The sequence below is a fragment of the Bufo gargarizans genome, chromosome 4 (genome assembly GCF_014858855.1).
Source record: "Bufo gargarizans isolate SCDJY-AF-19 chromosome 4, ASM1485885v1, whole genome shotgun sequence".
In the NCBI taxonomy this organism is placed as follows: Eukaryota; Metazoa; Chordata; class Amphibia; order Anura; family Bufonidae; genus Bufo; species Bufo gargarizans.
The window spans coordinates 190,216,080-190,242,887 of NC_058083.1; the positions used below are offsets into that span (position 1 = coordinate 190,216,080).

Here is a 26,808-nt window from a genome sequence, read left to right on the forward strand (position 1 = left end):
CCGTGAAAAAGAGAACGCAAAACACTGAAAAAGCCATACGGTCGTGTGCAGGAGACCTAACTCATACTTCACATGACTAGCTAAAAGTGCATTCATCCTAACCTCCTGACTGGACAAACTGTAAAACGGACATGCCGCAGTGATAGTAGCCCCAAAGCGTTGTCTGGCCTAGGTGCAGACCAACCCAATCCTCAGAACTGGAAGTATCTTGGTCCCAGAACACACAATGTGATACCATATGTGCACTTTTTTAACCACTTTTACAATATTAAACCACTTTTATTGGGAAATTATATATTTTTTTTTTTATAAACTTTGTTACCCTTTAAGAGTCCATTCACATGTCCGCAAAATGGGTCCGCATGCGTTCCGCAATTTTGCGGAACTGGTGTGGACCCAATAATTTTCAATGGGGCCGGAATGTGCTGTCCACATCCACATTTGTGGATCCGCACTTCCGCATTCGTGCTTCCAGTTCCGCAAAAAAATAGAACATGCCCTATTCTTGTCCTCAACTGCATTTTCTATTATAGTGCCGGCGATGGGCAGTCTGCACATTGCCGCCGTCCGTGTTTTGCAGATCCACAATGAGCGGCTCCGCCAAACACTTACGGACTTGTGAATGGACCCTAAATGCGTATTTTTTTCCCCCAGTGCAATATTGTGGCCTCTTTTACAACTCAGTGTCATACATGTATACATTATAGTCTATTGCTGCAAGACAGACCGACTGCCTATTTGCCTATAGCTAAGGGCTCATGCCCACAAATGTAAGGGCTCTGTGCCTGTATTGCAGACCGCAATATATGATCAATGACCGTGTGCACTCCGTGCTGCGGCAGACGTCGGGGGCCTTGGTTAGTGCCATGACAATGCATTGGCATCCTGAAACTGCATTCGCAGGGGCCAGCAGGACAGAGGGAGCCCCTTCCTCTGTCGAAATGCCATAGCATTTAGCAGGTTAAACGGTTGCAGCAGGAGCCCAACTGTCAGTCAGTGCCGGGCCCCTGTGGCCCTATAATAAATACAATTGCATGGGTGGGGTTAATATCTATTACATGATTCTGATGAAAATCATAATCATACGTCATTGAAAAGGCAACTAAATAGACGCTCAACCTTCCAGCCCTAAGCAAACACTTATTCGGTGGACAGCCCTTACTCTCGACTCCTGCACACATGCATGCAGTGTTTGGCTGGGAGTGCATGTTTTCTCATTGGGGGAGGGAAGCAAGCAGTCGCCAGATCCCTCAGACGGTGGCTTCTCTTTCGTAGGAACAAAGGATCAGGAATGTTGGCATGCAACATACCCATTTTTTTTTTTTTTTTTACTCTGGAGTGGGCACACCCCAATAAAAATAAGAATTGGATGGTTCAGCAGACTGTATGGCCACCTACATGCACAAATACAAACAGGTTAACAGGCTGACCACAAAGTAAGCATGAAAATGACACTAGGAACCAACTCCTGTATCATTACAACAATAACGTAGGAATTTTTATATGGATTTCTAGAATTCCCCAAAACTACAAGGCATCAAGTCCTCTAACATTAATCTCCACCACTGCACAGTCTTAAAGAACAGAGGTGAAAAAGACAAGGTGCACACCCATCCACAGAACACACCGACTAGAATGTAGTTTGTAGTCACCGAGGTGGAAAAATAATGTAAAAGGACAGAAACAGGTCTTCCTTACGCGGAGAGTGATGGAATGAAATATTAAAAAGCAACAGCACGTCATAAATAATGCAGCACTCTGTGGAGGGAATAAAAAAAGATAAGGGAACAAACAAATTCCAGCAATACAGCCGCAGAAAACAAAGCTACATCTAAACTCTCACCCATCCAATGCACAGACGTGAGCGCACCCTGGAGGCGTACACTACATGTTCACTTTAGTGAAAAAGGTTCCGTTTCGCTTTCTTGGAGGTATACCCACGACCAACACTTTATTTTTTGAAGTTTATATTAATTAATATTTCAATTACACTCATCACAGCACACACAGCCCGGCCATACTGTGGCACTGCATACCCGTGAAGGTTCATTTATTAAAGGTGAAAAACATCCTTGGTCTGTGTGTGATGATAAAAAGGCAAATCTACAGAGGATCTGATTTTCTAACCACTGGAGCAGTCTCAAACTTCTACTGCCCCCTGCTGGTCATTAATCAAAACAACAGAAACCAAAGGGAAGCACTTTAACCACTTAACAACCAAGCTAAACTGAAGGATGAATTTTATCAGCTTTTCTTTAAAAAAAAAGCTTTGCAGTCTGAACATTTATGGCATATCCACAGGACATGACATGTTAGGGGTGGGCGATATACGATATAAACTATATTAATTCAGGCAACAATATAGATTTTGTCTATATAGCCATATCGCGATAGATGACAGCTGAGCGGTAGTGAATTGAAGAAGCTTCTCACTCACTGCTCCGTGGCTTCCCGACTCTGCACTGGCCAGGGCCTTGCATGCACACATCGTCAGCGCGCCGGCTGACGGGGTGTGTGACGTCGGGACCCTCCCAGTGCATGCTGGGAAGAAGATGTTGTCCGTCTCCTGCGGACTCCATCAGCCAGCCGAGAACCCTGCAGGAAAGGTAAGTACATTAGCAGGGGCCCGAATCTACCAGGTGGTGGTGGGGGGTGGATGGCTATGGCATAGGGCAGATGGCGCTGGCTGGGGGACATGATGGTGGCAATGGCATGGGGCTGAAGAGCTGGCTGGGGGAGATGAATGATGGCAAATGGCATGGGGCTGATGGTGCTGGCTGGGGAACATGGATGATGGCAAATGGTAAAATTTGCACTTTATTTTAAACAATTGTGTTTTATTAATACTTCATCTTTACATTGTTTGGAAAAAGATCTGTTACAAAATACAACATTTTTTAAAATTTCTTGAAAAGTTTTGTAATTTGTATACATACAGAAGAAAATAATATTTCACGATATATCGTTATATCGCACATGCTTCAAATTATATCGCGATATAGATTTTAGGCCATATCACCCAGCCTTATGACATATTTCCAAAAGGTGCCGGTCCCACCTCAGGGACCATCTCCCATGAAGAATGGGGTCAAGTTGCACACTGCTGGGAAAGGAGAGGTGCTTGAGCATGTGTGGCTCTCCATTAACTTCACTTGCACAGCTATTTGTATCTGTCCAGAAGCGACTCCTTTTAGGCTACTTTCACACTAGCGTTAATATTTTCCGGTATAGGATCTCAATACCGTAAAAAAAAGCTTTCATTTTGTCCCTATTCATTGTCAATTGGGACAAAACGTAACTGAACAAAAGGAATGCTCCAAAATGCATTCTGTTCCGTTTGGTTGCATCCTCAAACAGGAAAGCAAACTGCAGCATGCTGCGCTTTGCTTTGCATCCTGCAAGTTAATGGGGACGGATCCCGTCACCCATCGACTTTCAATGGAGTTCATGAAAAAAGGGTTTTCTGGGGAAATTTAAAAAAATAAAATAAAATAATGAAGAACTCCACAAAGGGCAAAAAATTAATAAAAAAAAATCACCCTCACCTATCCCCCACCACTCTCAGGCCTTCTGGGGTGGGGCACCACACTACAGCCACTGAGTGGGCCTTTACTGACACCCCCTTAAGCCTACATTCACACATTCAAGTAAGTCCATAGTGTGTTTTCAATAGGCCCATCTTTACCTGATGCCTAAGAGTGTCCACTTGGAGTCTGTCGGGCTGGTATAAGTCAGTATATATTTTTTCTACTGTATGGATTATCCATTTCAGTCTACTGCACTATTTCACACACTATGCATCCCCATGATTTTTTTTGTTTTTTGTGTTTTTTTTAATAAAAATATAAGACATGGGAGCCTATTGGTGACATATGCTAACGTATCAGAATATGGCAATAGAGCGCAGCACTGCCGAATTGCTTAAAGGGGTTCTACACCTTTTGATTACGGATGATTGATCAGCAGTTTAAGAAAGCAGCGACTATTATCACTGGCCTGGGCGCAGCTGAACCTCGTTCACTTCAATGTGGCTGAGCCACATCCAAGCCAATGTTAATAGTCGTGACATTACTAGGCCTACGGAAAACATGAAGGCTGTAGCGCTACTGCAAGCGCCGCTGCTTTCTCAAACTACTGTTTGGGTGTCAGACCCCACATATCAGATATTGATGACCTATCCTGAGGATAGGCCATAAATATAAACAGGCTGCACAAACTCTTCAAGGCTGGCTTGTAAAACACTGACCTTTGATAAATCTCCCTATATGTTCTCATATGGATCTCCCTTGGGACACAACAGGCAGTCTCTCTACCATCTAACAGATTGCCATCGCCTTCCTCCCAAGAAAATGAGCCAACCATATATCAAAGATTCCAAAAAGACAGAACACTGAGGCCCCTTGCAGCCGAGCGTGCCGGATTCAGGGAAATGCACCGCAATCGCAATTTGTCTGCGATTGCATTGCATTGTTCAGTTTTTTTCTGCGCGAGTGCAAAGAGTTTTAGGGCGCGTGATAAAAAAAAAAAAAAAAAAATGAATGTTGGTACCCAGACCCGAACTTCTTCACTGAAGTTTGGGTTCGGTCTTCTGTAGATTTTATTATTTTCCATTATAACAGTTATAATGGAAAATAATAGCATTCTTTAATACAGAATGCTAAGTAAAATGGCCATTGAGGGGTAAAAAAAAATTAAAAATATTAGTCAAATCATCCATTTTTTTTCTTTTTTTTTCACCCTCAATGGACATTTTACTTAGCATTCTGTATTAAAGAATACTATTTTCCATTATAACCATGTTATAATGGAAAATAATAAAGTAAATTGACTTTAATAGGGTCACGGGGCTCATCCCCACTTATCGTCTCCTTAGCAACCATCCGTGAAAAGCACATTGCATCTGCACTTGCTTGTGGATGCAATGTATTTTCACACAGCCCCATTCACTTCTAGTGTGAAAAACGCTGAATGCACGAGTGATGCGTGGGAAACATCACTCATGTACACAGCCCCATTGAAATGAATGGGTCAGGATTCAGTGCGGGTGGCAATGCGTTCACGTCATGCATTGCACCCACGTGGAAAACTCGCCCGTGTGAAAGAGACCTAAGGCCTCTTTCACACGAGCAAGACGGATGCGTTCAGTGAAACTCGCACCATTTTGCAAGCAAGTTCAGTCAGTTTTGTCTGCGATTGCGTTCAGTTTTTTCTGAGCGGATGCAATGCTTTTTGATGCGTTTAAAAAAACTTAAGGTTTACAAACAACATCTCCTAGCAACCATCTGTGAAAATCGCATTGCATCCGCACTTGCTTACAGATGCAATGCGTTTTTCACTGAAGCCCCATTCACTTATATGGGGCCAGGGCTGCATGAAAAAACGCAGAATATAGAACATGCTGTGTTTTAAAAACAACACTCATGTACACAGACCCACATCACGCATTGCACCCGTGCGGGGAAACTTGCTCGTGTGAAAGGGGTCTAAAGGGAACTTATAACATCTGAGAGTAACCCAACTTCATCTGTCCAGAATTGGTGTATTGAGAGACAATATGGTGTAAGAATTATAGATGGGCAGTATGACACCTATAACACCAGTCATGGAGGATTTTACCCACCCTATGAGGCATGGTAGGGGAATGAAATGAATGGATTAATTTGTTACTGGCTGCCAAGGATACCAGGATGTGAGATTCACCTGAATCATTCCACATCTTAGGTCTCTGCAATTTATCTTTGATCGGTAGAGGCGAGGACATTCTAGCTCATAAAAAAAAAAAAAATGTGTAAGGCCTCTTTCACACGGGCGTCCCGGATTTGCTCCGGATGAGTCGCGTGTGCATTGTGGGAAAACCGCACGAGTAGGCACACAATTGCAGTCAGTTTTGACTACGATTGCGTTCTGATGTTCAGTTTTTATCGCGCGTGCAATGCGATTTGCACGCGCGTGATAAAAAACTGAATGTGGTACTCGGACCCGAACTTCTTCACTGAAGTTCAGGTTTGGGTTAGGCATTCTGTAGATTTTATCATTTTCCCTTATAACATGGTTATAAGGAAAAATAGCATTCTTAATACAGAATGCTAACAAAAATTAAGTCAACTCATTCTGAGGTTCACGCATAATCTTCTTTCAGGACCTGTAAAAGGACCTTTGATGACGTAATTGCGCTCACCATGTAGTGAGCGCGATGACATCAGCGCAGGTCCTGCTGAATGAAGATATCAAAAGGTCCTTTTGCAAATCCTGAAAGATTTTAAGAAAGAAGACCATGCCGGCTGCGCGAACAACAGGATGAGGTGGGTTAATTATTATTTTTATTTTTACCCCTCAAGCCACATTTTAGTTACCATTCTGTATTAAAGAATGCTATTATTTTCCTTTATAACAATGTTATAAGGGAAAATAATACAGTAAATTGTCTTATCAATTTACTAACATCATCTCCTAGGGACAGTGCGTGAAAATCGCATTGCATCCACACTTGCTTGCGGATGCTTGCGATTTATTACGCATCCCCATTCATTTCTATAGTGCCTGTATTGCGTGAAAAACGCAGAATATAGAACATGCTGCGAATTTCACAAAACGCGCAAGTGATGCGTGAAAATCACTGCTCATCTGAACAGCACCATTGAAGTGAATGGGTCCGGATTCAGTGCGGGTGCAATGTGTTCACCGCTTCCACCGGGATTGCCATCCAGGTTTACGCCATGGTATAAAAATAGAACTCCCTAAAACAATTGTTACAAGGGTGTGCCTACAGTTTGGGCCCTTACCACTATACAGTAGTGACAGCAGACGTTCTCACCCCCCACCACGAATAGGTTCGTTCATCAAATAGAGTTCTTCAGCTGCGAGGGGTTGTCCTTGCTGCACACAAACATCTTGCAGTTCTAAGTAGAGGTGCAAGCGCAGAGGCTCAGCTTCTGATACCGCAGCAGCAACTGTTCACTTCCGGGTGGTGGCATACATACAGATGCTGCTACACAAATGAAAACAGATGCTCAGAGCATGCACCCCTACTCGGAGCAGCGGTTAAATGTGAGATTGTCAGGGCTGGGCAAGATATCCGGCCCTGTCAATAAAGCAGTGGGGGGGGGAAGCCTCTCGTAGGTTAGGAACTCTGATGAACGAATTGATTCATAAAAATGGATTAGCTCAGGCTAAGAAAAGCAAGGCTACCAATACCCTTTGCTAAGCAGGCAGTCCTCCCAACTCTGAGTTGTCAGAGTAAAGGCTGACTGGGCAATTATCGGGAACGAACCATACATTCACGATAATTGCCTGATCGTGAGTGGAGGTGAGAGCTTACATGGAGCACCTATGTTCGCTGTATGGAAATGCGCTATTGCTAATGCAATTGATTGTCCCCATAAAGATTCATTGTTTCTAGGCAGCAGATCCAGAGCACCATTTTCTGTCCAGAAATTATGATTTTATGTGCCAAATCAACATTTACTTTTCCATTGGCAGCACAATTACACTGCCCAATTACCAGGAATGGACATTTGAACATTCATTCCCAATAACTGGGTTGTGTAAAAGTTCCTTAAAGTGGTTGCACAGTGACACCTCAGGGTAGGTCATCAATATCAGGTCGGCAGGGATCGGACACCCGGCACTCTGCTGATTGAAGAGAAAGCACTACCATGTCTTCATTGTAGGGCTGAAACAATTGAATTAATTGAGTAACTTGACACAAAATAACCCTCAATGCAAATTTTTTTTTGCATCAAGGATTCGTTTGTGTCATGTGACCGGAGCACAAGTGAAGCACTTGCTATTACTCACCGCTCCGTGGTCTCCCGTCGTCCAGCACTGTATCCTGACGTACACACATCATCAGGACATAGTGCACGTAAGCGTGCACTATGACCTGACGCTGTGACATCAGATCCCAGTGCACCGCGTGAAGAAGAGGATGGAAGATCTGTAGAGTGTTGGCATTGCCGCTAGCAGGAAAGGTAGGTATTTAATTTACTGGCCCTGCGGCTGGGGCACTGATAGCTAGAAGGGAAAGTGGGGGAACTGATCGCATGGGGGAGCTCGTGGTACTGGGGGGAAAAGCTGATGGCACTTGGGAGGGGGAACTGATGGCATGGGGGTGCAAATGGCACTGGGGGAAGGGCCAAATGCAATGCGAGAGCTAGTGGCACGGGGGAGGGGGGGATGGTAGCACTGGGGGAGGAACTGATGGCATGGTATGCAGAGATTGGCATGGGGGGGCTGATGAGATTTTATAGAAAACATTTTGTCAATTAGTTTTTTGATTAATTGTTCTCATACATTTCAAAGGGACGTTTCGTTCCTATACAAGTGTATACTATAAAGCTGCCCCATTGAAGTGAATGGAAAACTTTAGGTGTAATTTCACTGCTCACCGTTGCCGTTACGATGGTGAGCAGGTAAATAATAAAGGGAAGGCACGTGCCTTCTCTTCAACCAGCTGATCGGCATGGGTGCCAGGTGTCAAACCCCACTGATCTGATATTGAGGACCTATCCAGACGATAGGTCATCAATGAAAGATAACTTAGACAAGTTCTTTAAGATCTCATATTCCTTCACCTCTCACTGCACAATGCAACACAATTAAAGGGAGTCTGTCACCACAATTTGACGTTATGCTACAGCGCTATGTAAGCAGTGCATAACTAACTATACATGAGTCAAATGGTACCTTTGTTGTTTTGTTCTGAAGTTCACTGGAGGCAAAAACACTGTTTTATTCATATGCAAATGAGAGATCGCAAGTGCCTAGTGCGGCGTTCGAGCTGGAAGTGCCCAGGCCGCTCTGCCTTCTTCTAGGATAACTCCTCCGCAGCCTCTTGCTTGGCCTGCCCTGTAAGCCCCTTGCACCATCTAGTGTACTCGAACGCCGCCCTAGGCACTTGCAAATCCTCATTTTTCATATGAATAAAACTGTGTTTTTGCCTCTGGTGAACTTGAAAACAAAACGGTACCATTTGACCCCCGTCAAATTGTGGCGACAGACACCCTTTAAAGATTACAAAGTGATCAGTGATTTCATCAGGCACCACTGGGCCTTCAGAGCAGAGACCAGCTTGATGCAGCTCATACATGGTGGATTACAATATGGTTGTCTATAATCGATTATTTCAACACACCCTCATGTATGTCCACATGTGGCGGTTACAATCTACATTTGCCTTTGCAGTATTTGGTGCTGCGAATCTTCAGCATTTTACCAAAAAAGGGAATTACATTTTCACCAGACCTCATCCACACACTGCAGGAAAAAATCCACAGCGGGAATTTACCTGCGGTCCCAATTTTAGATCTGCAGTATTTCTCTTTCTGCTGCAGATTTCCACTGGACTCATGGGAAAACTGTAGGAGAAAATACACCATGTGTGTCTGTAACCTGCAGGGTTCGTTCGCAAGGTATTTTCCAACAAAAAATGTAAAAGGCTGGGTTCACATATGCATCAGAGGCCTTCTTCGCTGAAGCAGGACATAAAGCACAGCTTGCTGCACCGTTATTTCCTTTAAAATTCCTGGCTCCCTGATGGAAAGTCGATGAACCAAACCAAACCACAGTGAGTGGGGTCTATTAGGTGGTGGTCATGTCCACCATATGGCGGATCTGGAACTACAGAGGCTTTTGTTTATATACAGTATATCTTTTCCTAGAATGAAACATAGAAACAAAAATGGCACAGATGTGAACAACGCCTAATCTAACTACACTGTCCATGGGTCCCCTTCACTGAATAATGCGGTTACAGGTGTTGATAAAAACTAAAAAGTCTCTGCATGCTGTCAGACATCCCTCAAGGCTGACCTATCCGATTTCCTTCCCGTATCAACGGAGCTATAAACATATCGCTGGGGGCTCAACATATAACAGCTCACTGCATCCTTCCCAGAGACCCAGCTGTTAGTGCCAGTCTGCGGTGAAGCACTGCAGCTTAAACAGTTAGGGCTATGTACCTTTTCAGTTTATTACACATCGACAGCAAATGTTTAAAAGGGAATCTTTCACCAATTTTTTATTTTTATTTTTTTCGCTGCCATAGCTAAAACTACCATCAACTAGTCACAGATCCCCTTAGTAAAAACACTTTACTGACCCAGTTGTTTTGCTGAATTCTTCTACTGAACATCTCAAGGGCTGTCCAATACACAGTGTGAGCTAATGAATCCTGATGTTTATGGGGGACCTACCTCCAGCCCCCAGGCGCTGCCGATTGCCATAGAAAAAAAAAATTATGGAACCAGCAACAGGGGCACATTCCCTTTAGGCCTCATGCACACGCCCGTTGTTGTGTTCCGTTCCGCAAAATGGGGTTCCGTTGTTCCATTTCCGTGTGTCTTCCTTTATTTTTGGAGGACCACCAGACAAAGTAAAAAAAAGTCTAAGACAGGTTTGCCATGCAAATAATAGGGGAAAAACGGACGCGGGTGACAATCTTGTGTGCCTCCACGTTTTTTTAGCGGTCCCATTGACTTGAAAATCAATGGGTCCGCAGAAAATCACGAAAAACGGTGCAACGGACACGGAATAAAACAACGGTCGTGTGCATGAGACCTTAAAGGGGTTCTCAAGGAACAATTATAAAATGGCCGCCAGCGACTTGTCCTATAATGTGAGCAGGACTGGTTGCCTCCATTTGCAGAGCTGCCTAGGGGGTGAGGGAAGGTACAGTGAGAGTCTTCATTACTTTGTTCCAGCTCTCTCTGCATCAGTGTGTGCACATAGATAATCACTATATGTGTCGGCGGCGGGTGATCAGGACTCTCACTATTCGCCCCCTAGGAGTCCTGTCAGGATTTACTCTGCTTTTTACCCAAAAATCCTGCTTCAAAATATATAAACCTATATATCACAGAAGCCAGCTTTTCTACCTGGATCATAACCTGCTCTCAGATAGGGCAGCAAGAGTCACCCGACAGGTTCACTTTAATTACCTTACAGCAAGCACTGAAGACTAGCATTTTCTTGTATTCAGTGTTAAGGTTCATGCACAAAAACGTATTTTCTGTCCATGTCTATTCAGTAATTTTTTTGCGGACTGTATGCGGAACCATTCATTTCAATGGCTCTGCAAAAAAGTCTAAGTTACTCCGTGGGCATTCCGTTTCGTATGTCCATTCCGCAAAAAAAAAAAAAATAGAACATGCACACAGACGTCATCCGTATTTTTTGCAGACCATAAAATACATACGGTCATGTGCATGAGCCCTTAAACAAACCCCTTGCTTCCAGGACCTAATGAGCCCAAAATTCTCCTTTACATCTATTCTGGAGCGCTGAAAATGGGAAGTAAGGTCAAGATATATTATCAAATTCAGTCATAACAAAATCATTGTGTAGGAGGTCCATCTGCCAATGCTACAGCAAAACTTCTATGTGAGGCTTGAACTGACATGTTATTTATATCATTTTATTACTATTTTTCTGTAGTAAAAAGCAATTCAGCAAAATTTTTTTGTTTTTATGCAGTTTACTGTGTGGTCTAAATAACATGATTACTGTATATGACAACTGCAGCAATACCATGTGTATAGTATATATTGTATACTTTTATATTTTAGAACTTTTTCATAATAAACACAAACACAATTTTCCAAAAATAACTGGTCATACTCCAGACAAAATGTCCAACAGATGCCAGAACTTTAATGGAATTATAATGGCTTGTGGTGTATTTCTATACTTTATAGCAACTTTTGACATGCTGAAAATTAGGTTTTGAGAGGGATATTCTATTTCCCACTGTCTGTCTACTAGACTGCGCTAAGGTCAATTTCACACTAGAATGAAAACCATCTGGCTGACTGCTGTGGCAGAAGAACAACCTGCTTGAGAGTTGTATACAGCATAGCTGATACTTCCTTTACCTGACTATAATAGGACCCGGTGAAATCAATGGGACCATTTTTAATGGCTTCGATAGGAGTGCCTCCGTCTAACAGCTGTTAAAAATAAGTACACTAGAACCATACGGCCTTTTTATGGGTTAAAAAATTATTTTTTAAATATCTCATCCACTGTGACAGCAACTCCTCCGCAGTGGCAGCAACTCCTCTCTTTATTGAAAAGTACCTACACTCAGCGCAATGATGACAGCACGCGCTCATGCTGGGAGCGTGCAGTGATGTAATCATGCTGAGCACATGTGCTTTTCCATCAAGAAAAGGAGTGACTGCTGCTGTGCATGCAAGCGAATAAGGAGAGTATTATATATATTTTTTTTATTTACAGCTGGGAGCCACTATAGGAGACATTACTAATGTTGGGGGCCACTATTCTAGGAATTATTACTGTGGGGGCCACTATTGGGGACATTATTACAAATGGGAGCCACTACAAGGAACATTGTGTCTGCTGAGGGCACTGCAGGGGTTGGGATCTTTACAATTTTTTTATTTTTTTTAAGCCAATGAAATTCATCAGTTTTTCATGCCCATTTTTAACGGCCATTATAAACTGATGCAAAACGGCTATTAAAAACTGACAGGTGGCCAGAAAATGGATACACTAATGGTTGAGAAATGGCCATGAAAAACACAGTGTGTCTGTTTTTAACAGACTTTTTTTCACTGTTGTAGTCCGGGTAGATATACTCTTGTGTTTGCATGGGTTTTTCAATATAAATCCAATGACTCAGGTACAGTATGCGTATAAAATACAGAGATGCTGTGTACACCATTTCAGAATATGTTGGCTCTATATAAGGGTACTTTCACACTAGCGTTTTTCTTTTCCAGCACAGAGTTCCGTCCTAGGGGCTCAACACCGAAAAATAACTAATCAGTTTTATCCGCATGCATTCTGAGAGGAGAGAAATCTGTTCAGGATGCATCAGGATGTCCCCGTCCGAAATTCCGGATCAGTTGCCAGAATGCCGGATCCAGCATTAATTTACATTGAAATGTATTAGTGCATTAAAAATACCGCAATGCCAGATCCGTCCTTCCGGTCTGTGCATGCGCAGACCGGTAAAAATGTGGAAAAAAAATATAACGGATCTGTTTCTCTGGATGACATACGGAGAGACGAATCCGTTCTTGCAATGCATTTGTAAGTCGGATCCGGATCAGTCTACAAATGCTGTACGTTTGCTGGCAGATTGCCGGATCACTCTGCCGCAAGTATGAAAGTAGCCTAAACCAGTAGCATTACAGGCTACAATACCGGACATTTTGTAGTTTGCTAGAAACAAGGGGCAGATGAAGATTTAAGAGAACATGTGCCGCCGGCAAAGCTTTTTCAGCATTCTAGGAACACAACACACATTGAATACAACAAAGACCAATTTAGCAATCTTCAAGCCAGGCAAGGAGTACTCCATAATACACTGACCCTCCATAACATGCCTCAGGTCCTAACAAATGAGAACTTCAAAAGGCCAGGATTTTGTACCTCATCAAATATAATGACAGAATGTACTAAAAAGCATGTGGGGGCTGGTAACTCTGCCACAGGAGATGTTCAACATTTCATAAGATCTCAGCATCAACCACAGTTAACTAATCATTAGAGAATACCATTATACCTTGGGATTTAGATAAAAGACTGATTCAGACACCAACCTATATTAATAGCACTTCAAAATGAAGATATGCATTTGTATGGGTTTAATTATGAGCAGTATATTTAGGTCTATTGCCACACTGCATCCTCGCACAAAAACAACAAGACATAGTGTAAAACTATAAATCCTCACCTTTAAAGGAGAAATGTGGGAGTGGGAAACAAGTCCATGGACATTTTCAATCTGGGAAATATTCTTTTCAGAGATGTGGACCAACTCTGGACTTCTTCCTTCACTCAAGATATGTGGAGAGCTTGGATCTTGAGATGGGAGGTCATCATCTTGGTATCGATATTTCTATCAGAAAAACAAATGAACATCATGATTGTGAAAGAAACGTTTATATTGCTCTAGATCAGCAAAGCAATAAAGGGGTTGTCTGACCTAGAAGGAGACCAACCCCTAATGGTCGGGACTCTTCAGATTTATGCTGTACGGAGATCCGTATCCGTACAGCATTACAATGTACTGCGAAGTTAGTTATTCACAAAGTCTCATGAGACTTCAATTAGTACCTTGGGTAGTTGACTCTTAGAGTGGAAAACCACCCTAAGGGCTCTTTCACACTTGCGTATTTCTTTTCCGGCATAGCGTTCCGTCGTCGGGGCTCTATGCCGGAAAAATCCTGATCAGGATTATCCCAATGCATTCTGAATGGAGAGAAATCCGTTCAGGATGCATCAGGATGTCTTCAGTTCAGGACCGGAACGTTTTTTGGCCGGAGAAAATACTGCAGCATGCTGCGCTTTTTGCTCCAGCCAAAAATCCTGAACACTTGCCGCAAGGCTGGACCCGGAATTAATGCCCATTGAAAGGCATTAATCCGGATCCGGCCTTAAGCTAAACGTCATTTCGGCGCATTACCGGATCTGACGTTTAGCTTTTTCTGAATGGTTACCATGGCTGCCAGGATGCTAAAGTCCCGTTTGCCATGGTAAAGTGTAGTGGGGAGCGGGGGAGCAGTATACTTACCGTCCGTGCGGCTCCCGTAGCGCTTCAGAGTGACGTCTGGGCGCCCCACACGCATGGATGACGTGATCGCATAGATAACGTCATCCATGCGCATGGGGTGCTCTGAGGTCATTCTGGAGCGCCCCGGGAGCCACACAGGCGGTAAATATACTGCTCCCCCGCTCCCCACTACTACTATGGCAACCAGGACTTTAATAGCGTCCTGGCTGCCATAGTAACACTGAACGCATTTTGAAGACTGATCAGTCTTCAAATGCTTTCAGTTCACTTGCGGTGTTACGGATCCAGGGGGCACTTCCGGCAAATGGAGTACACGACGGATCCGGACAACGCAAGTGTGAAAGAGCCCTAAAACTTGTATCCAAACTCAGCTTCGGTTATGAGGTACCAGTCAGAAGTGAAGCAGAGTTCTGAAGAGGTAAGTCGTTGGCTACAGTGGCCCACATGGCCAGTCCGAGCAGAAGCATACAGACGGGGACCAAAAGGTCCAGTGAAGAGAGCCCAGGGGCCAGAACTATACTGCTTTGGAGACCAAAAAAAAAAAAAAAACCTTTGCCTCCTAATTTCAAGATTTTGGCTGTCAACGGATCTCCCTGCCGTATCTCAATGGATAGGGAAAATTGATCAAATATATAGATTTGAAGAGATTGCAGCATGGGAGTGCCGAAGGATACACCAATATTACGTCCAATTAGAAAGCATGGACTTTCTATAGAAACTTCAAGTGACTTCCTTTGACTAAGCATTTTTGGCTTCTGGAGCTGAAAACAATACTAGTTATGTTTAGTAGTAATCAATGATACACAGTCATCTCTATCCTTTTCACAGGAGTCTGCATAGTACCTGTAAATCCAAATGTCAGTACAATGTCTATATCACATGTATGTTTGCATTTATTTCCAATTAAAATTTAAATAAAATATATATATATATATATATATATATATATATATATATATATATATATATATATATATATATATATATAAATCCTGGACAACCCCCAAACAAACAAAACCTGTAAAGCCGCTGAAGAAGAAAAAAAAAAAAAAAACACACAAACGCAATGGGTGGAGCAGAAACATTCTAGGCTAAATAGACACATGAATAGTTTGACAAGGAAACAGCTGATTAAATATGAAATAGAAAATAATCTTATAAACAGAATAAATAATATACTTGAATTTTCTTTCATCACACTCTTTGGCACTCCCGCTTTAAAAAAAAATTATGCATTAAAATCCCTCAAAACAAGAAGTGCTAAGCTTGCAGCATTAGCATTGCTTTGGGGCATTAGAAGGACAGAGTGAATATTCAGGAATGTTACCAGGAGACTATTATATTGTATCAACATCATGTCAGTGCCTCCCCAGTAATAACTAGAAACAGTCAGCTACTACAGCCTCACAGTTCATGCGATTCCTGTTTTCCTATATAGCACAAGCATATTCCATGCACTGCAGTGAGATTTTCCTCATGGTCTGTAGAATTCACTATTGTTCGGGAGATGTATGAAGTATGGGTGTCCAACCCCCCCGATCTGATTTTGATGGCCTATTCTGAGGATAGGTCATCAATATAAAAAGCTCAGACAACCCCTTTAAAGGCCAAGTTCATGTCACTGTTTTCTGTTCTTTTGATCCACCAGTAGAAGAAGGGGAAAAAAAAAAAAAAAAAAAGGGCGGATCAGAAGAACAGAAAACTAAATGGTGATTTGAATCTGGCTTAACAGTGTTCCATGATCTGTCCAATGTTCCTAACCATCAAGAAGCTACCCTAATACACTGTCCACTGTAGCAGGCAGCATTTTAGAATACAGAAAAGGATGTTCTATCAAAAAACAAAACTACATTAGAATAATTACAATAAAAACACATTAGTATGGTTTTCACTAGCATTAGGGAAATTATTTTCTTTGAAATGTAATTTTATCATGAAAAGTAGCACATCATTTATTTTCAGCTATTACTTTTTGTTTTTACCATGCTCGAGTCATTTCAGAATTAAATTGCCAAAAGCAATGACTCCATAAGAGCAAACCCAGAGCTTTGACAGCACTACACTAAATGTCATTGACTGTCCTACGAAGGAATAAGAAATGACCCACATATCTTGTTTTTACTGAGGCATGGCCAACAGCATGTGAGTGCGTTTAATGTTCATCGGCAACAATCTGTATGATCAGACTACACAGCGGAACACTTCTAGATTTGTGTTTTATGTAAGTTTAGACAGGTTTTCCAGCCTCACAAACAGCTGCCAATGGCATACTCTACCATCTCCTGCTGCTCTTGTTCGGACACTAGGGCTAAGACGATTACTCGATTGAATTGAGTAATTCGATACAAAAAAAATAAAAAATCCCTGATGCAAATTTTTTGAATCAAGGATTCGTTTGCGTCATTTGACCACGGAACAGGAGTGAAGCGCTTGCTATGACTTACCGCTCCATGGTCACCCGCCGGCCTGCACCACACTGCAATTTTAGCCCTGACACATCGTCAGGACATAGTGCACGCAAGTGAGCACTAAGACCCGACATACAAGACTACTCATGGAACCCGTAGCCCTAAAAAATCGTTGCTTGTGCCTGTCAAAATTGCTGTTACGTCACACAACCATATTCAAAAGCGAGATAAAATGAACACAGATCCTGAATTGCCATTTCAGTGCTGCTTACAGTTACAATAGTAATTAGAGAAGATTAAACATGTAACTGTGGTTCCATAAAATTGTCGCATATAAACCTACTGAAATGTACAGCATGGAAATGTACAGCATGAAATGTACAGCATTGCCCCTGCTAACCAAACGAGAATTTTAACTAAGAAAAAAAAAAAATGCTAAATCCCCAAAAGATTTCTCCTAGACATCTTCGATAACAATCATAAGAATAGTCCTTCAAGATTACAGAACCAAATCAGTCACAACCAATTGCTTCTGACAAAGTCACAAAGCATTGCAAAGCATGTACATCAATCCAATCTTCCGCATCGTACATGTAAATCAGAAAAAAAAACTTCATTTATATTCAAAAAGGTCCATACAAGTGCACAATGTTTAACATATGTAAGAGCACAAGTAAGTACGTACAATAACTTGTATTTTTGATAAAAGTGTGAAAAAATGAAGGCATGGCTGTGTGAAAAGAAACAGAAATGTACTTACCTTACACCCAAACATTAAAGAAATGGTACTGCTGTTGCACGCCACCTTGCAATGGCAAAACATTGGAGAAAAACAGTCCAAGTTTTTGAGGTTGTGAGATAATTTTTCGGAGCCAGGACATCTTAGCCTGTCGTTTTGCAGAAGTCCCGGAAAATGTTTTTGAAAATGCCTGTCTACTGGATTAGACATTTACCTAAACAAGCCTATAGAATAGGGCAAAAATAAACTTCTTGTTCCCTCCACACAAAAGCACAAATAGGAAATCTAAAAAAGTGCAAGAGTCAACATTTAACAAATCTACAGATCTCCTGATCTACTAAATGAATAAAAAGCATGTGTGATCCATTTGCTGCAGCGTTCACATCATCACACAGCAGGCAGACCTCCAGCTGGAGCACTGGAAGGAAGCGTGCTGCCTACTGTGAAGGAGGGGCAACAATCGTGCAGCAAGAAAGTCAGAATTCCAGCACAATAAAGGAGTAAATGTAGTAAAGTATAAGTGCCTTGCTGGCCAATTTCTGACCACTACATTCCGAAAGTAGACACCTAGCACATTGTAACAATGCTAACCAGTACTGTACAAGGAGTACCTTGCAGAAATATGGGAACCCAAGGAGATAGGAGTGCTCAGATAACTGACTGAGGTCTCACACCTTAGGGCTCTTTCAGACGGGCGGATGCTGTGCGGGTAATCCGCTGCGTGAAACATTGCCAAGGCCCGTTCTGGACAGCAGAGGCACGGAACATTAACATGACTGATAATGCTCCGTGCCTCTCTGATCTTTTTACTACAAAATCACGGTGACGATTTTCTCTCAGCGATTTTGTAGTAAAAAGATCACAGAAGCACGGAGCATTATCAGTCATGTTAATGCTCCGTGTCTCTGATGTCCGGAACAGGGCTTGGAAATCTTTCATGCAGCGAATGCCACGCACAGCATCTGCTCGTGTAAAAAAGCCCTTAAATAGCCTGTTAAGGTTAAGGCTTGTTCACAATAATCGTTAGGAAAGGCCAGGTGATGCAGATTTCAAAACTTTATAAATACCTAGAGACTTCTTTAACCCTTAGGATACCGGAGGCTTTTTCATTTTTGCGTTTTTATTTTTCTTCCCTATTTTCTTGAGCCATAACTTTCTTATATTTCCGGTCACATAGCTGTATGAAGGCTTATTTTTTAAGGGACAGGTTGTACTTCCCAATGTCACCATTGATTATGGTATAAAATGTAGTGGGAAGCGGTAAAAAACAAACAAAAAAAATATATATATAAAAAAAATTCAAAATGGGGTGGAATCTGAAAAAAATAACACAATTTCTCCTCTCCACCATTTTCCAGGTTTTGTTCCCACTCCGTTTTGCCTATGGCAAAACTGACCCATGCCCTTTATTCTCTGGGTTAGTACCATTACAATGATACCCTATATGTATAGGTTCTTTAGGTCTAAATAGTGTAAAAATAAATGTAAACTTTGATTTAAAAAAAAAATAATTTACATCACCATATTCTGGCCCCATAACTTTTTTATACTTCTGCAAAATGAGCCCCTAAACAGCTCAGTAGACATAATCTGTAGGTTTTTATTTATACGATTTTGGAGTGTGCGTGACCATCACATTTTATTCAATTTTTTGGGGTAAGAGCAGCAATAAAGAAGAAAAAAAAAAAAGGGGGGGGGGCAAATCGGGCATTTTGACCCTTTTTTCCGTTACGTCATTTGCAGTATTTTTAGTAGTATAGGTGTTTTCTGTCACGGTGATACCTATGATGTTTATATTTATTGTTATTTAGGTACTTACTTATTATACGGAAAGTAATTTAAACTTTTTTTTTATTTTTCATATATTTAACATTTAAAAAAATAAAATGTGATGATTTTGTGGCTCAAATTATATTTTTAATTTTAAAATCGGGGATGTTTTAAATTCCACTTAACCCTTTCACCCCCACAAAGTTTTTTTTAAGTTGTTTTCGTTTTGCGCTCCCTACCTTCCCAGAGCCATAAACTTTTTTATTTGTCTGTTCACATAGCCATAGGAGGGCTTGTTTTTTGCAGGACAAGTTGTACTTTCCAACACCCCCATTTAATATTGCATATGATGTAGTGGGAAGCGGGGAAATAAATTCCAAATGGGGTGAAATTGCAAAAATATATATATATATATATATATATATATATATATATATATATATATATATATATATATATATATATATATATATATATATATATATATATATATATATATATATATAATATAAATATAAGAAATTCCGCAGCACATCCAGGTTGTAAGAAAGTAAAAAAAGACTTTATTCACCAGGCATGCGACGTTTCAATCCTCTCAATGGGATTTTCTTCAGGCAGTGACATAGTAAGCAGTGCAATGTGCGTATTTAAACGCTTTCACATCATTAAACAATCAAATAATCAAAGTACATCCATTTAAAGAAAATACATTTAAAAATAGTGATACAAACAGTATTATCAACATCCTGATACATTCACATTGCATCCCCGAATTCAATTCAATGGTGCAGTGTTAATCATTCCCATAACCAATTCGGCATATCATGTACAACATAAAATATTTTAATTATGACCATTATCAATCCAGGTGCATATCTTCTATGAAAATTAAATGTGCAGGTGTACCTTCAGCAGAGTGATGAGTCCGCTCATAGGAGTGCGCGATGGGGCCGATACACATGGGTCCCGGCGTCCCGGGTATACTACTGCGCATGTCGCAGGACCTTCCTAGGGGTTCCGATCACATGACCATCACAATGTGCTGATGGTTGAAGTGCGCATGTCCAAGGACCTTCCGACATGTGACCGCAGTCCGCACTAAACCCTCCGGTCACGTGATATGCTCTGGGCTAAATGATGTTGCTTGAGTGTATCACGTGATCGGAACTCCATGGTAAGGCAATAGAAAAGTATAATAATGTTCAGGACACGCAATGTAAATGTAAATGTGTCTTGAAACATCTAAATCTCGAGAATATGGCTATATCTACATCATCATTTAAGTCCTTAAAGGCAATAACTCATCGAACAATAAAAAATAGACATACAGATATAGACCTAAGCATGCGGCTGATCCACTACACGTACTGTCACTGGTCCTAGTGGAGTCTTACTGTGTATCGCATGATCACCTTCCACACATGTCAGTATCGATGGGTCAGAGGTCAATCAGAGGGGATAGAGATGATTGTATATCGATGGGAGTACCATCACTATACAAAGAGAAATAATGAGTGTTATGCGTAAATACCGCCATTTCTCTTTTAAAGTACTGAAATCAGTATATTTCGTTACAAGATCGTCCCCTAGTCTACTCGAGGAGTTCAGTACAAGTGGCCCATGTTGTCACCATAGAGCCCCAAGCTGAGATGTCCCGCCTGTCAGATGGATACCATCCCTGGAAATCCAGCATGTCAGGTTCGGGATCATCCTCTAGATTCCGGGGATAAACCTGTACAATTCCATTATAATGTCACCACTCCCCAATGAGATCGATGGCTCCAAAGATTCCTCCATATGTTGGATCCGAGCATGCAGATAAGACAATCAAGACATCCCAAGTGTCCAATAGCTTTATCGTGTGTGGTCATACTCATGCATAACAAAAAGTATTTAATGAGTATAGTTATTCATGTGTCCATGAAAAAACCGTAAAAAAAAAAAAAGGTTTTTTTGGGTTCCGTCATAATTTGGTGGACCGACCTCCCATCGCTCACTCCTAATGTGAACAGTGTTCACCACAATCCTGAGGATAATAAAAACAAGACAAAATATAAGATCACCCTGTTATATAAACAAGGGGCACTACTACTTAAAACTCAACTAAAGAACAGGCGAGCAGAATCCCAGGCGCAACAATCAGGACAATAACCAGGGTCTATAATCCACATTTAGTCCCAGTGGTTTCAATGTATTTAATTTAGCAATCCATTGCATCTCACATTTTTTCAGTAAAGTGTGTCTGTTACCACCCCTGCGTGGAGTGGGAATATGATCAACCAGCATACATTTAAGGTCCCTCTCCTTGTGGCCCATGTCAGTAAAATGTTTTGGGACTGGGAGGTCCATGCGTTTTTTGCGAATCGTATATCGATGTTGATTAATTCGACTTTTAAAATCACATGTAGTCTCACCAATATATAATAACTGACATGGGCACCAAAGGATATATATGACGTATGACGATTCACACGTCAAAAAATGCTTAATGTAATATTTTTTTCTGTGTCAAGGGATGTAAGAAAAAACTACCCTTTTGCATATATCGGCAATTAATGCAGTTTAAGCATGGAAAACTTCCTAATTTAGGAGTATGCAAAAAAGTCTGGCCAGACTCCTTTTGTGTACCTATGTCCGTGTGGACTAATTTATCTTTGAGGTTTCTGGCTCTCTTGTATGACATGAGGGGAGGAAGAGAAAACTCTTCAATCCCCCCATGTCCACTTTTCAAGACTGACCAGTGTTTCAAAACAATTTGTCGAATGTATGAGCTATCCTCTGTATACACAGTGACTAAAGGAATTCTCTTCATTTCTTTATTGGTATTATCCTTCTTCTTAGTAATAATATTTCTATTTTCCTTGATAGAGTATTACGACAGTATGCATTGTCAGCTCAGTGGTCCACATTCAGGATCTCTTCAGATTTTTAAATAAACTAGAAGAAGTACTTTATCAGGTGATGTAATCCTAGCATCCTAGACTATATGCTAGCCTATAACCCTCCAATTCTAGTACATGATTTTGGGTAGAGGCGGTAAACTAAGGCCGTTGTCATCAATCCACTTAGACAGCTGAATTCAGGACTTCATATTCCAGCTGTTAGCATCTGGTAGTGACATGCCAATTATTTTTTGTTTGAGATTATTTTATCTCCAGAGGAAGGGGACCGCCATGGGGTCCAATGTGGCCCCCACTTATGCCAACATGGCGGGCTCCTTCCTCGAGGAGACCTACATCTATGTATCGCCCCACTTCCGACATGTTCTGAGGTGGTGGCGATACATAGATGATATTTTTTTGATTTGGGTGGACTCAGAGGACACGCTCATGGAGTTCTTCCAATTCTTGAACACCATTGACTCTGATATTAAATTCACGTTGGAACACTCACGTAACCAAATACATTTTTTGGACACTGTGGTGACTTTGGACAATCATAAGCTATCGACGGGCCTATACTCTAAGCCCACCGATCGCAACACGTTGTTAAGTTATCACAGTGCACATCCTAGGGCTATGGTGAAATCCCTTCCCCTGAGCCAATTTTACCGTGCCAAGCGCATAGTTAGCAATAACGATGAATTGGAGGGTACTCTAAAGCGCATGACACAGTCCTTTATAGACAGGGATTACCCCATAGCCCTATTGGATCAACATCTTACTACTATTCAAGAAAAATCACGAAGAGACCTCCTTACTAAGAAGGATAATACCAATAAAGAAATGAAGAGAATTCCTTTAGTCACTGTGTATACAGAGGATAGCTCATACATTCGACAAATTGTTTTGAAACACTGGTCAGTCTTGAAAAGTGGACATGGGGGGATTGAAGAGTTTTCTCTTCCTCCCCTCATGTCATACAAGAGAGCCAGAAACCTCAAAGATAAATTAGTCCACACGGACATAGGTACACAAAAGGAGTCTGGCCAGACTTTTTTGCATACTCCTAAATTAGGAAGTTTTCCATGCTTAAACTGCATTAATTGCCGATATATGCAAAAGGGTAGTTTTTTCTTACATCCCTTGACACAGAAAAAAATATTACATTAAGCATTTTTTGACGTGTGAATCGTCATACGTCATATATATCCTTTGGTGCCCATGTCAGTTATTATATATTGGTGAGACTACATGTGATTTTAAAAGTCGAATTAATCAACATCGATATACGATTCGCAAAAAACGCATGGACCTCCCAGTCCCAAAACATTTTACTGACATGGGCCACAAGGAGAGGGACCTTAAATGTATGCTGGTTGATCATATTCCCACTCCACGCAGGGGTGGTAACAGACACACTTTACTGAAAAAATGTGAGATGCAATGGATTGCTAAATTAAATACATTGAAACCACTGGGACTAAATGTGGATTATAGACCCTGGTTATTGTCCTGATTGTTGCGCCTGGGATTCTGCTCGCCTGTTCTTTAGTTGAGTTTTAAGTAGTAGTGCCCCTTGTTTATATAACAGGGTGATCTTATATTTTGTCTTGTTTTTATTATCCTCAGGATTGTGGTGAACACTGTTCACATTAGGAGTGAGCGATGGGAGGTCGGTCCACCAAATTATGACGGAACCCAAAAAAACCTTTTTTTTTTTTTACGGTTTTTTCATGGACACATGAATAACTATACTCATTAAATACTTTTTGTTATGCATGAGTATGACCACACACGATAAAGCTATTGGACACTTGGGATGTCTTGATTGTCTTATCTGCATGCTCGGATCCAACATATGGAGGAATCTTTGGAGCCATCGATCTCATTGGGGAGTGGTGACATTATAATGGAATTGTACAGGTTTATCCCCGGAATCTAGAGGATGATCCCGAACCTGACATGCTGGATTTCCAGGGATGGTATCCATCTGACAGGCGGGACATCTCAGCTTGGGGCTCTATGGTGACAACATGGGCCACTTGTACTGAACTCCTCGAGTAGACTAGGGGACGATCTTGTAACGAAATATACTGATTTCAGTACTTTAAAAGAGAAATGGCGGTATTTACGCATAACACTCATTATTTCTCTTTGTATAGTGATGGTACTCCCATCGATATACAATCATCTCTATCCCCTCTGATTGACCTCTGACCCATCGATACTGACATGTGTGGAAGGTGATCATGCGATACACAGTAAGACTCCACTAGGACCAGTGACAGTACGTGTAGTGGATCAGCCGCATGCTTAGGTCTATATCTGTATGTCTATTTTTTATTGTTCGATGAGTTATTGCCTTTAAGGACTTAAATGATGATGTAGATATAGCCATATTCTCGAGATTTAGATGTTTCAAGACACATTTACATTTACATTGCGTGTCCTGAACATTATTATACTTTTCTATTGCCTTACCATGGAGTTCCGATCACGTGATACACTCAAGCAACATCATTTAGCCCAGAGCATATCACGTGACCGGAGGGTTTAGTGCGGACTGCGGTCACATGTCGGAAGGTCCTTGGACATGCGCACTTCAACCATCAGCACATTGTGATGGTCATGTGATCGGAACCCCTAGGAAGGTCCTGCGACATGCGCAGTAGTATACCCGGGACGCCGGGACCCATGTGTATCGGCCCCATCGCGCACTCCTATGAGCGGACTCATCACTCTGCTGAAGGTACACCTGCACATTTAATTTTCATAGAAGATATGCACCTGGATTGATAATGGTCATAATTAAAATATTTTATGTTGTACATGATATGCCGAATTGGTTATGGGAATGATTAACACTGCACCATTGAATTGAATTCGGGGATGCAATGTGAATGTATCAGGATGTTGATAATACTGTTTGTATCACTATTTTTAAATGTATTTTCTTTAAATGGATGTACTTTGATTATTTGATTGTTTAATGATGTGAAAGCGTTTAAATACGCACATTGCACTGCTTACTATGTCACTGCCTGAAGAAAATCCCATTGAGAGGATTGAAACGTCGCATGCCTGGTGAATAAAGTCTTTTTTTACTTTCTTACAACCTGGATGTGCTGCGGAATTTCTTATTTTTATACGTTTGGAGGTGGATCGCCTACCCAGCCGCTGGCACTCCGCATATACCTTACAGATAGTGGTGCTGCCCACACTTTCTTTCTATAATATATATATATATATATATATATATATATATATATATATATATATATATATATATATATATAAAAAAATTTTTTTTTTTTAACGACATTCGATAAAACTGATTAGTTACTTTTATTCTACAGGTCAGTACGAATCCCTTATATGTATAGTTTTTCTTGCGTTTTGATAGTGATAAAAAAATAAAATAAACAGTTGGGGGGGGACGGGGACGGTTTTACTTGTTTACTCGCTATATTTTGACCCCTACAACTTTTTGCAATTATGTGTATGGAGTTGTATGGGGGTTCATTTTTTGTGGGGTGATTTGAACTTTTTTTGATACCATTCTGGGGTGTGTATGACTTGTTATCACTTTCTATTTAAATTTCTTTGTAGAAAATGAGGCAACGAAAACGGCGAATGGGCCTTTTTTCCATTTTGCCGTATGGGAAATATATTTTTATACTATGGGTGTTTCTCGCACATCGCAACACCCATGATGTGTATTTTTAAGTTATTTGGGGAAAAGGGAGCGATTTAATTTTTTACTTTTTTATAGTTTCCATCATTAGCATTTGCTGTATAAGACGCACTGACATTCTCCCCCCCCCCCCCACTTTTGGAGGGGAAGAAACATGTGTCTTATAGTGCGAAAAATACTGTAATATGTCGACAGTCACCCTCGTTCCCTCACAACTCCGTGCTGGAATACATTGACAGGACTTATATAGCATAATATGTCACATTTTGTTATGTTGCCGCCTTGTGATAAAATAAAATATTCACATTTTCCCATCAATCTGCACTCAATACTCCATAATGAGAAAGTGAAAACAGAATATTATAAATTTATGCAAATTTATTAAATAGAAAAAACATTTCACGTTGACAAAAATATCCAGACATTTTACTACGGCACTTAAAGGGAACCTGTCATCAACTTTATGCTGACCTCACTGCAGGTGGGCAGGAGTTTAAGAATAAGGCTCCATTCAGACGTCCGGCACCCCCATAGAAATGCCTATTCTTGTCCGCAATTGCAGACAAGAATAGGAAATGCTCTATTTTCTTGCGGAAGTGCGGACTGGAAGATCGGGCCGCGCTCCGGAAATGCGCTTCGCATCTATTCTGGCCCCATAGAGAATGGTTCCGCAACCGTTCCGGATAATTGTGGAACGGATGTGGACCCATTCTATGGACGTCTGAATGGAGTCTAATCATGACTCTTCTCAGGTGGCCGTGACACTATTGCAGGCC

General features: G+C 41.2%; 1 protein-coding gene across 7 annotated transcripts in view; it reads right to left on the reverse strand.

Moving 5' to 3' along the window:
- DLG1 (discs large MAGUK scaffold protein 1) overlaps positions 1-26,808 on the reverse strand; it is a 235,311-nt gene that overhangs the window by 142,662 nt on the left and 65,841 nt on the right. For all 7 annotated transcript variants that reach the window (XM_044291546.1, XM_044291545.1, XM_044291544.1 and 4 more), the window contains one exon: positions 13,700-13,864. In XM_044291546.1, the coding sequence (XP_044147481.1) occupies positions 13,700-13,864 (165 nt within the window). The remainder of the gene's footprint in view (positions 1-13,699; positions 13,865-26,808) is intronic.